Below are 12,488 nucleotides of genomic sequence, written 5' to 3' on the forward strand. Positions count from 1 at the left end.
ATCACACAGTGCATATTGATTTGCTAATGCCTCTGGTGTCCTCATTTTTCTTCTGATGTTCTTTTTCCAAACATATTTTTATTAGCATTTGAGTAAAAGATCATCACATTTAGTAGCTGATATTTTGACATACAACTGTATGTAAGTGCCAGTCACCCACATACCCAGCATACCCAAAATGCGGCATCCGGATCATCTTCATGGTTAACTAATTAACAGTACCGCCCTAGAAATGTAGGCTTGCGGGTGGCTTAATCTGGATGCATTGGGCTAGGAGGGGTCCCAGGCCTATTTGCTACTCATCTTCTATTAATGGATACAGTCTGTAGGAGAGGGGGAGTTGCTGCATATAGGAATAATACCCTTGTGATGTAACTCAAAGAGATAATAGGAATGAAAAAAGAAAAGATAATTATAAACTAAGTAACTGTGCAGGGTAGTAATTTAGCATTTCCCGTAAAAGTATTGGAAATATGTGAAATGCTTAGTTACAAAACTGTAATAAATAACATTGTCTATTTTATCACTTATGCTTCTGCTGACTGACAAAGCAATTGCAATACACCCACCCTTTAACTTTGCCGATCAATAGGCGATCTCATCAGGATTATTTGAATTTGTTTGCAGATCCAATCATTTTTGAGTATGGGCATCTAAATACATCTTACACTGTGGACTATGTTCTGCAATAACAAGGCCAGAGAGGAAATCACAGTATCTGACGGCAGAGGGTTGAAAGATGACGTAAGTTCGCAAAATTGTATCCAAGGTCACAAAGTTGGTCATTTTGATCAATCCACAGTGGCAATCAGTAATGTAGACTCGTCCAGAACAACATGTGCTAGTCAAAAAGAAGAGGATCAAAGGGTACAGCCAGACTCCCCACCTGATCCCCAACAATCACTTCATGAGGTCATCATAGTCTGGATAGTTATTTGCCAGCAAGCTCAACTGCAGCGCCATAATGTTTTTTTTCTCAAAGGGCAAGCATATTCATTCACCTTTGTATTATAAAAATGATGTGTGCACAATCTACATACTTCTGCTGACATCTGTGCGTGGAAGGCATTAGTACATGAAACCGGAGTCTTTGACTGTCAGACCTTCGAAAACATTTACATCACAGTAACTTTGCACACCGCTAATAAAAACATCCATCCAGTCTCAAGATGCTACTTTGATTTTTTTTAATTATGTACTTAGAAAAGCTGGAGGAGTATTGGGCGCTGATGCCAGCGAGAACTCACCCCAAGACATCTGGAGCCCCTTCAGCACCTACTTTGCACTCCAAGTGACTCAAGATCCATCCCCACAATACAGGGCTGTACACGCCTGTACCACTTACAGAACTGCCACAAACACATACTTGTTCCACCTCTCTTCCCTTAATCGATCAAAGTGTTAACACGTTTATTATGTAACCATGAAAAGTCACCTATGAAATTATGGGACATTCGATGGGTATTTTCTTGTTTTGTTGTTGTACTTAATTCTAACTGCATAAAATAATTAAAAAAAAAGTTTTTAAAGTTATGCACTTAGAAGCATTTCTTACCTCAGCCTTGTTACATCAGTTTCCTTCTGTGTTAGCTCCGTCTCTTTTACAGCAAGCTGGGTTGATAACTCCGTTGTTTTATTATGCATGTCTTCCATTTGTTGTCTAGCCTCTGTTAGGTCGGTTTGCAAATTCTGTGATTAAAAGACCCACACAGGTAGCTTCAAAAATTGGAACACACAGAAATCCACACCTTTTCCTGTAGTGGCACTCGAATTATCTATTCCGAAAATCAGCCACAAACTCTACAGAACGTTGGATTAAAACAAGTTGATATACCACCTCACCTTCTACAAATATGGGCGTGCCAACACGCAGCGTGGTATCTTCATTAAAATCCACACATCAAGGTCATCTACAAATATGTCTCTACCTATACTCCCAAAACCATTCAATGTTTAATAAGGAATGGCTCACATAGAAACGTTATTGGTCTGTATTTCCAACCCATGCACAAGAAATGCGTTACTTACCTGTAACAGCAGTTATCCAGTATTGGTGTCTTTCATAGATTCACATGCCTGAATCATTCCCCGTCGTCGAGACGGGAGCCTCCGGTACATAAAAAAGTAATGTCCTATAGACATACATAGAGAAAATAGGCCTAAGGGTCTCCCCTTAGCAGCCTTTCCTTGTCCTTATGTAAAAAGGACCAAACTCTCAGAGTCAGCCAATCAGCTCCGACCTCCCTCTAGAACCTTCCTGGGAGGAGCCTCAGTCCCTCAGATTTTCGTACGCACCCATGCTAGGTAGACGTAGTATTGTTAGAGAGGGATGTGAGTCCTTCCAGGGGAGGCGGGAGGGTTGCATGTGAATCTATGAAAGACACCAATACTGGATAACTGCTGTTACAGGTAAGTAACGCATTTCTTATCCAGTATTAGGGGTGTCTTTCATAGATTCACATGCCTGAATCAGAGTAGTTAGCAATAAGATATGCACATTTGTGATGCAAAGTTGCTCTGCAGTCATGTTAGACAATATACATATCATCAAATAACATGGGATAATAGCGTAAGCAGAATGATACAAGAACAAGGAATGTGCATACCTGGATGGCGGGAAGTAGGAAGGCTCACCTCACTGAAAGAGATGGCGAAGGACCGCCTGTCCCACTGCTGCATCCTTCTGGAGTTCAAGATCCAGGCAGTAGTGTTTGGAGAAAGTGTGCGGTGACTTCCATGTCGCCGCTCTGCATTTGTCCAGGATTGGCACTCCAGCGAATAGTGCCGCTGATGTTGACATTGCCCTGGTGGAATGTGCAGTAACTTGATCGCTCAATGGCCGTCCAGCCTGGTCATGGCAGAATGTAATCGCTGAGGAGATCCACCTGGAGATGCTTTGTTTCGTGAGAGGCAGACCCATTCTTGGTCTGCTGTATGCTACAAACAGTTGTGAAGATTTTCTGAAAGTCTTAGTCTTATCGAGGTAGAACTTCAGACATCTCTTGAGATCTAAAGAGTGTAGGGCTCTTTCAGCTGCGGTGGAAGGGTTCGCAAAGAAAGACTTAAGGACTATCGGTTCATTGAGATGAAAGTCCGAAGGCACTTTTGGGATGAATTTAGGGTTTGGCCTCAGCACCACCTTGTCTTGCCTGAACTGCATAAATGGCTCCTGAATGGACAGAGCCTGCAGTTCGCTCACTCTCCTTGCAGATGTTAGAGCGAGCAAGAGCGCTGTTTTCCACGAAATGTACTTGAGGGATGCTCGATGAATAGGTTCAAAAGGATGTCTCATGAGTTGGTTGAGGACCAGATTGAGTTGCCACGTTGGAGGAATCTTCCTAGGTCTGGGGAATGATCTATACAGACCCTTTAGGAATTGTTTGACTAGTCTACTGGACCACAGAGAAGGTCCTGTGAAAGTTCTGGTGAACCGTGAGATAGCTGCCAGGTGAACCTTTATGGACGCATGTGCCAGTCCTGACTGTGCCAACTGTAGGAGGTATGGCAAAATTTGTTCAGGTGTGATTTGTAGCGGTTGCAGGCCCTGTGTTGAACACCAAATGCAGAATCTTTTCCATTTGAGAGAGTAGGTTTTGTTGGTACTGTCTGCCCTCTCTTTTGCCAACACCTCTCTGCATTCCTGTGGGATATTCAGGCTAGAGAACTCCCTGTGCTCAGGAGCCAGGCCGATAACTTGAGCGATTGCAGGTTCGGGTGTTGGACTTGCCCGTTGGACATCGTCAGGAGGTCCGGATGTTGTCGTAGACGAATCGGTGTCCTGATGGATAGTCGAAGCAGATCCTAGAACCAGTGTTGTCTCGGACAGAACGGGGCCATCAGGATCAGGGTACATGGCTCCGCCTTCATCTTCCTGAGAAGCCTCGGGATCATCGGAAATGGAGGAAAAGCGTACGCAAACACGCTGGACCAGCCGATGGAAAAAGCATTTCCCAGTGACCCTTGTTGGGGATGCCAGCTTGCGTAGTTTGGGCATTTGGCGTTCCCCTTGGTGGCAAACAGGTCGATTCTTGGGGCTCCCCATTGAGAGAAGATGTGGTTCAGAGCGTTGTCGCTTAGTTCCCACTCGTGGGAGAGGGATTGTTGTCTGCTCAGGGCGTCCGCGATGGTATTGTCTCTGCCTGGTACATAGTCTGCTTTGAGCGTGATCACATGCAGGACGAGCCAGTTCCAGATCTTTTGCGATTCGCGTGATAGAGTGAGCGAACGCGTCCCTCCCTGTTTGTTGAGATAGTGCATCGTCGTGGTGTTGTCCGTTTTGACGAGCACCGGGGAGTTCTGGATGCGTGGCAGAAAGGCTTGAAGTGCCAGATACACAGCTCTTAGTTCCAGAAGGTTTATATGGAATTGTTTCTCCTGAGTGTCCCACTTGCCACTGATCCGAAGGTCCTGGAGGACAGCGCCCCATCCTTCCAGGGAGGCGTCCGTGGTGACCACCAGAGGTGTTGCCGGAAGGAGAAACGGCAGTCCTACAGTTAGATTTTTGCGGAGCTTCCACCACTCTAGACTCCTGGATATTTTCGTTGTTATCCGTACCGTGTCCTCGAAAGAGCCAGTACTTTGAGTCCATTGGCTCGCAAGCGCTTCCTGCAACGGGCGCATCCTGAGTCTGCAGTGAGGGATGAGGAGGATACAGGAGGACATCATGCCTAGGAGTGATGTGTAGGTCCTGACTTTTAGGCTCTTTCTTGCCCCCACAGCCGTGGCTAGAGATAAGATCTTGTCTGTCCTTTCCTTGGAGGGGAAGGCCCTTGCGGACTCCGTGTCCAGGGTCGCCCCGAGGAAGGTAATTCTTGTTGACGGGATAATGCAGGATTTCTTGAGATTCAGAGTTAATCCTAGCCTCTGAAAAAGATTGGTGCAGGCGCTGGAGGATTCGGCTGCGCCTTTTGCCGAGGGTGCTTTCACCAGCCAGTCGTCTAGTTAGGGGTAGACCTGGTGACCCATTTGACGCAGGAAAGCTGCTACCGGTGCCAGGCACTTGGTGAAAATCCGCGGCGCGGATTTGAGGCCGAACGGCAGGACCTTGAATTGATAATGCTGTCCTGCAACCTCGAACCTCAGGAATTTTCTGTGACATTGCAGGATGGGGATGTGGTAGTAGGCATCCTGGAGATCCAAGGATGTCATGAAATCTCCTCTTTCTAGAATGCCCAGTATTTCTTGGATCGTCACCATCCGGAATGATTGGCTCCTTAGGAAAGCGTTGAGAGCCCGGAGATCCAGAATGGGTCGCCATTTGTTCTCCTTCTGGCGTACAAGAAAGAAGTGGGAATAAAAGCCTTTCCCTTTGAGGTGCGTTGGAACTCGCTCGATCGCCCCCTTCGTCAGCATAACAGAAATTTCCTGGAGCAGCAGGCGTAGTTGTTTGTGTGTCCGTCTGCGTGGAGGTGTTTTGGGAGGAATGGTGGTGAATTCCAGGGAATGGCCGAATCTTATAATTTGGAGAACCCATCTGTCCGTGGTGATGTGTTGCCAATTGGTGAGGAAATGGGTCCGTTTTCCTCCAATTTGCAATGAGTGACAGGGTGTCTGGACTGGCTGGAGTAATGGGTCACTGGCGGCCGCCAGTGCCCCTCTTGATTCTTTCCTCTGAAGGACGATCTGCCGTAAGAAGACTGACGTCCTTGTTGTTGTTTGTGTTGGTATTGATTTTTGTTACCGTAGGAGTACAAGGACCTGTTCTGGTAGGAACCTCGATAAGAGGACTGACCTCTGGATCTGTTGCCACGAAAGGACTGGTTCCGCGTTGCAATGTACCCAGTGCCCTGGCAGTATCGGTGTCCTTCTTTATGGTTTGCAGTGCCTCATCGATCTTGTCCCCAAAAAGGTGTTGGCCGTCGAAGGGCATGTCCAGCACCTTTGATTGTACTTCCTGTCGGAACGACGTTGCTTTGAGCCATCCTTGACGCCGCAGGACTGCTGCTCCAGCAAGTTGACGAAAGCCGGTCATGGCAGCGTCAATAGCACAATCAATTATTTCCGCTGCTGATGTTTGACCCTCCACAAGTAGAGCCTTGACCTCACTTTGGACAGTGTCCGGCAGTTCCGCCAGATATGGGGCTATGTCCTCCCAGAGTTGGCGATTGTAGCGTTCCAACAGGGCAATGGAGTTGGCCACTTTGATGGTCATGGCCGACGTCGTCGTGAAACGTTTTCCGATTGTATCCAACTTCCTGCCCTCTTTGTCCGGGGGAGCCGACAGAGGGGAGGAAGGGTTGCGTGAGTTCTTCTGGGCCGCCTGCGTGACCACCGAGTCAGGTTTAGGGTGACCATTGAGGAAAGCTGCCGCCGTAAGCGGGGCCTTGTATTTTTTGTCCAGGCGTGGAACTACCGCAGGAACAGAAGCGGGCGTTAGCATGAGTTTCTTGCCTTGTTCCCATAGGAATTCTATGATCGGAATAGATTTCGTTGACTTCTGCGTCTGCTCTTTGAAATCATGTAGGAAGCATTCAGTTTCCGTTGACTCCATAACCATATGGAATCGTTTAGCCGCCCTTTCCACAATTTTATGGAAGCCGCCAATGTCCACTGGCGGAGAATCTGCGTGGCGCGGTTGAGGTGAGGCTGGGGAGGATGCGACATACTCATCTTCCTCATCATGGGCAGAGTGTACTTCCTGGACCTCTCCTTCTTCCAACTCCTCCTCTTCGTCATCGTCGTCCGACGATACCACCACCTGAGGTTGGATTCTTTCACGGTGGGCTTGAGGAGAAAGTCGAGATTGTTTTGGTAGTGACGCTGGCGCCGAGTCAATCACTTTAGGCATCTGATTGCCACTTTCAGTAGTTGACGCTTCCGGAAAGCGTTGCTTGTAATCTTGTATAAGGTGTTTCAAGTCATTGACAATAGAGACCGGTAGGCACACCATGGGGGTTACCTCCGTGCGGACACTAGTGTGGACGGAGTGTTCTTAGTAAGTGAACTCCTCCTGTTCTTCGTCTGTGCTTTGGAATTTGACATGAAGGTCCGATATGGAAGTAGCAGGACCCATGTGGTCTTCCTCCTCAGATTCTTCACTCTGAAAGATTTCTGGAGGTGGTTGCATTTCCACTTTGCTCGGAGACGTGGTTTCCGGTGTAATGCGTTGCCTGGCAAGCTTGCCTGTTCCTGTCGTCGTCGGTGGCGTCGTCGACGGTGGTAGCGTGAGGGACGACACCTCTACTAGCTTGGATTTTTTCCATGTTTCAGCAATGGTTATCGTCGTCGACGAGTCCTCCGTCAACGGCGTGTTTGTCGACGGGTCCGTCGACGGCGTCTTCGTCGACGGTAAGGTCTTGGTCGTCGACGATGATCTCGACGTCGATGTGGTAGTCGTCGGTGCACTCGTCGACGGCGATCCCGTCGTCGACGTCCTCGTCGTCGATGACTTCGTAGTCGACGTCTTCGCCGTCGATGCTCTCGTCGAAGCCTTCGACGTCGGGATAGTCGACGGTGCCGTCGTCGACGATGTGCTCTTTGTCGACGGTGTAGTCTTCGTCGTCGACGAGGTCTTCGACGACGGTTTCAGCAGTATAACAGAGGAAATAGGCCTACCTGCTGACGATGGAGTTGTCGTCGTCGACGGCGAAGGTGACGACGCTGTGGTCGTCGACACAGTGGTAGTCACTGAGGTAGTCCTCTGGGCATGTCTGGTAGAGGCAGGCTTCTTAAAAGTCTGGGAATCTTTTACAGACACTGAAGATGTCGTAGATTTTGCCTCTGAAGACTTCTTATGTGCCTTCCTAGGAGGAGTGTCTGATGGGCCAGGTGAAACTAACCGTGGCCTCTTCTGAGAGACTTCGGAGGTTTTAGAGACACTACCCACAGAAGATTCCAGGTTGTCTCTATCCTTCAGTCTGTCAAGCCAGATGAGAAGGCGACCTTCTCTGTCCCTTACAGTCTTTTTAGGGAAAGACCTACATATTCTGCAGGTCTCAGAGACGTGGTCCGGATAAAGGCAGTATAAGCACAGGTCATGCTTATCATCCACATGGAGCCTTTTCTTCCCACATGAAGAGCAGGCCCTGAAAAGGGATTTCTTCTGGGAGTCAGACATTGTCTAAGCAGTGAAAGAAGCACTTACTGCAGACAAAGTGGACTGAAGTGGTTCCTGAAGAGAATGTAGAGTGAAGAAATCACTTCCAAGGTAATTAGATGGTTTTTAAGGAATCCTGAGGAGAGCTCAGGCTGGAGACTCCCTAGCACAACGTGCGGTAGAAAATCTGAGGGCCTGAGGCTCCTCCCAGGAAGGTTCTAGAGGGAGGTCGGAGCTGATTGGCTGACTCAGAGTTTGGTCCTTTTTACATAAGGACAAGGAAAGGCTGCTAAGGGGAGACCCTTAGGCCTATTTTCTCTATGTATGTCTATAGGACATTACTTTTTTATGTACCGGAGGCTCCCGTCTCGACGACGGGGAATGATTCAGGCATGTGAATCTATGAAAGACACCCCTAATACTGGATAATACGTTATATACCTTTTGATGCTATGTAAATTATGGAATTAATTAAAACATTCATACCTACCTTTTACAAAATTCAGAAAGAAAGTTTTTAATTGGTGGAAGGTGTGCAGTCTCTGATGTTCCGAAAGCAAAGCATGTATATATTTCTGAAGTGTCTCCATCCGATACAATACATGGAAAATGTAAATATCGAACACAACGGAGAATCTTCTTTTGAGCTTGCATTTAGAAAATAGTCTTAATTTCTAACCTTGTACAAGAGTGTGTGCAGCAATTTACACCTGCAAATACTTTGATTTAGGAGGCAATCATATGAGAAACTACTGAGAGATACAGGATGTCTAATATACATTCAAATACAGACCCTTTACATGTATTAATGTTATAAAGCTTCTTAGTGCAATATTACAGATGCACCTCAAAGTAACAGACCTGGGTGCTTCAGGTTTGCACTGTGGATTAGGTACATTGATACTTCTTTTCAGAGCAACTTGAACTGTGTGATTCTTCAGCAACTGCATAATTATGGATCTACCATGTTTGCTGCAAAGTCTTTGAATGTGAAACAGATGCAACATTACACAGAACAGTGCTCATGAAGTGCGATGCACATTTTAACTCGTTGCACAAGGTAACTGGACATCCTGCACTTGTTGCTTATTAATGCCTTAAATCGATCATTTCACTAAGATGTTGTTACACTCCCTGGTGTGTAGAATCTTGTCCAGCATGTTAAACTAATGTGAAAAACGTATTTTTATTCATTATTTTGAACATCAGTTCTTCCTTTTGTAATTCCCTGAATTGTTTCTGATCACGAACTTTGGTGTGTTGCTGAAGTGTTTTAAAGGCAGCACAACCAGACTTGTTTTGCTCATGTCTTTATACACCTGGTGTTGACATACCTGCCCTTTGCCTGTCTGAGGCTAATCTACCAATGTTTATACTTGATTGTTGAATTGCCTAGTTGTAGGAGAAGGACCAAGCTATGTCAACTTGTAAACGTGCTGAGATGTTTTTCTTTGTCAGTTCTTGTATCCATTTGCAGTTCTGTTGCACATTATTGATATCCTCAGTTGGACATATTCTAGAGATATCCGAGACTGCCTCGCCTATTTTGATTAGAGGATAGTATTGGTTACCCAGTATCAGGGTAAGTAGAGGGTCAGATACAAGGGTCTATGATGTATGATACCATCACAGTCAAAACATCACAGACACCATTACTCTCTACATGCTTTTCACTTCATACCACAGTATATACAAACCACCTTTAGATCATTTAGAAAGTCCACTATCGGTGTAACAAAAGTCAAAACAAAAAAGGGAACCGCCGGAACACCGTTGGCTAGCATCACTTCGCAAGTTAATATCAGCTTCTAGGTTCGTCATCTGGCTTTGGTCTCCTACACTTATATTATATTCCTCGGTCTCCTGGCTTCCCATGTGTATTGGTTTCCCCTCAATTGGGTTCCTTTGTTGCTGCTCGTGTCTTGCTGTTATACTGCTTGACCACAGTTGCTTCATCTCCAGCTCCTGAGCTTTCCTGTGTTTCAAAACTGTACCCTGGTTGGTGGGGAACTTGTTAAAGCATTCCATCTTCCGGAGACTTGTGAGTCCTACTTACCAGTTAACACTTCTAGGTACTACTTTTTTTTTTAGATAAAGTATGATTGCACATGATTCTGCTACTGTGCAACCAAAGGAGGCTGAGCATTGTTCCTATTACTGAGACAGATTTCTGTCTTTCTCGCTTTCTTTCTCTGTTTTCTACAAACTCTGGAACCAGCTTGTTAACCATTTGACTTGTGTTGGGTTATGGGTGGCATGGATTATCAACTGGTTAAATTTCTCTTTTGCAAGTGTCTGAAAGTAGTCTCTAGAAGGAGTTTTTATTTTGTAAGGCTTGGGACACCTGTCACCTTGACAACAGCTTCAGCTAGTTGTTTTGAGTATGTAGCTATAAACCTGCTAGAACCTTGCCACTTGTAAACCCGTCACTAGCTTTACACTCAAACCTCCACTTATATAACAAAAAATCACAAACAGTGCAGCAGGGTAACACCTAGCTACAGAAGCAACTTGAAACTGAGGAGTGAGACAGGAAAGAGACGGGAAAACAAAAGTCATTCATCTTCTCTAGTAGCTTTGCCAGTTGTGGCAGCTTAACCTGGGTCCTTATCCTCATGGGTGGCGATCTTGACTTTGATAGTCTTTGTTTTTGAGCAATGTCACAGCATCAACGCCCTCAAAACTGAAGTTACAAGGAAGGAATGTCAGACTATCAGTAACCTCAACATGCCAGCATTAACTGGGAACAATACAGATGATACCTTTTAGCTGTGCGACTCATAGAAGTTATAAGTGTCACCATCAGCATTGTCTGAACTAAAGGTAGCACCATTTCCTGAACTACTGGAGAGCCTGTATTAGAGGGGGTCTGACGTATGTTATGTTACACAACAGTGTGACCATCAGGAAGACAAACAAAATACATGGCATATTCATCTTCCATCAATTTTTGCAACATGAACAAGGAAATCTATCAATCTGAGCTCACAATGTGGCTGAAAGGAACGCTAAGGAGAAATAAAAAGAATTTACAAAAAACAAAATCAAGCTTATCACCCTAAAAAGGTTAAAAAATAAGATGCCTACGCATTAATTGCAAAAAATACAACACTTCAAATGCTAGGAAACGCAAAAGGATTTGATCATTTTCTTGTACAATTTCATAGCTCTAGAAACATCTAGATTGAGGAGTTTTCATCAGAAGAATGGGATTTATGTTAAAAGGCATGCCCGAATGTATCTTTGTAAATTCTTACAGTAAATTATGTGAGACAAAATTACAATGTGAAAAACTCCCTAGACCCAGCAGAAGAAAATGCAAGGTTGTTCGGATCAAAGACATTAAAGGGAATCAATCACCACCAAGAAAGCCAGTAAGTCTATATAAAAAGAGGCTAGAAGTTTAAATAACACTGACAATGAAGGCGGAGAATAATATTATAATGACCCTTCACTACTTTGCTATTTAACAAGTAGACTCCACGTATAATTAGGTACACTGCAATGGCTGGGAAATAATCTTCATAGGAATTCACCTTAATCTAGTTGATGAACATAAATGAAATGAAAATAAAAATAAAAAAATCCAAATAACTTTAGAGATTTTAAACTATGCAATATCCTCAAGCTCCTCCAATGCACAATGTCAAATCTTAAGTTATTTACTTTGATTCCAGGTAATCCTTTGGCTAGGTTTTTATAAGATATGACACAATGTATATTAACTACTTTTTCAAACATCAAGCCCTTAAAACTCCGCAATCATAGAGCAGGCAGACGAGTCACCTTTATCTACTGCCTTCAAAGTTCTGGAACCCTAGGCAACTGCAGGAAAGTTTTCTCAAGTGGAGATGCAATGACTAGGTAATGTATGTAATTCAGCGGATAAACAGGTTACACTACAGCGAGAACAAAGACGTTTAGAGAAATGTTCGAAAAAGAATAGTCACATAAAAAAAACAAGACTGTCCAGGACTTCCAGAGGAGAAGGTTAAAAGGAAAGACCACCAAGTTAATCATGGCATGTGAGTGGAGCAGTAAGTCTTAATCTACAGCCGTGCAGACACTGCAGAGGTTAATGACAAGATACACAGATGAGTTTGTATGGAATATAGGGTGGACAATACCTGGGGCTTTAAAGTCAATGAGCTTCGAAACACGGAGCCAATGAAATGTGGCCAGTTGTGCTGAAATAGGGTTGCATTTCTTCAAGCTACGGAAAAGCCAGACTGCTATATTTCTATTCCCTTGTAAACGAGAGATGGGAAATTTAGTGAGTAGTTTTTGTGAACCATATTTTGAAAGAACAAAGAGGATACAGCAATATTAACTTGGTGTCAGTGACCTTTTGAATGTCAGTAGAATAAGATACAGTAGGTGAAACTACTAAAGAAACTACCCCAACCAACTGAAGAGAAGACTAGCTCCCACAATGACTGTTTTCAGTGGCAAT

At 44.8% G+C, this 12,488-nt stretch overlaps 1 protein-coding gene across 1 annotated transcript in view; it reads right to left on the reverse strand.

The window, feature by feature from the left end:
• Nucleotides 1-12,488, reverse strand: part of CNTLN (centlein) — a 1,560,264-nt gene that overhangs the window by 1,190,040 nt on the left and 357,736 nt on the right. The window contains exon 7 of the mRNA XM_086961469.1: nucleotides 1,556-1,689. Within this exon, the coding sequence (XP_086817595.1) occupies nucleotides 1,556-1,689 (134 nt within the window). The remainder of the gene's footprint in view (nucleotides 1-1,555; nucleotides 1,690-12,488) is intronic.

Source organism: Lissotriton vulgaris, chromosome 3_1 (genome assembly GCF_964263255.1).
Source record: "Lissotriton vulgaris chromosome 3_1, aLisVul1.2, whole genome shotgun sequence".
Lineage (NCBI taxonomy): Eukaryota > Metazoa > Chordata > Amphibia > Caudata > Salamandridae > Lissotriton > Lissotriton vulgaris.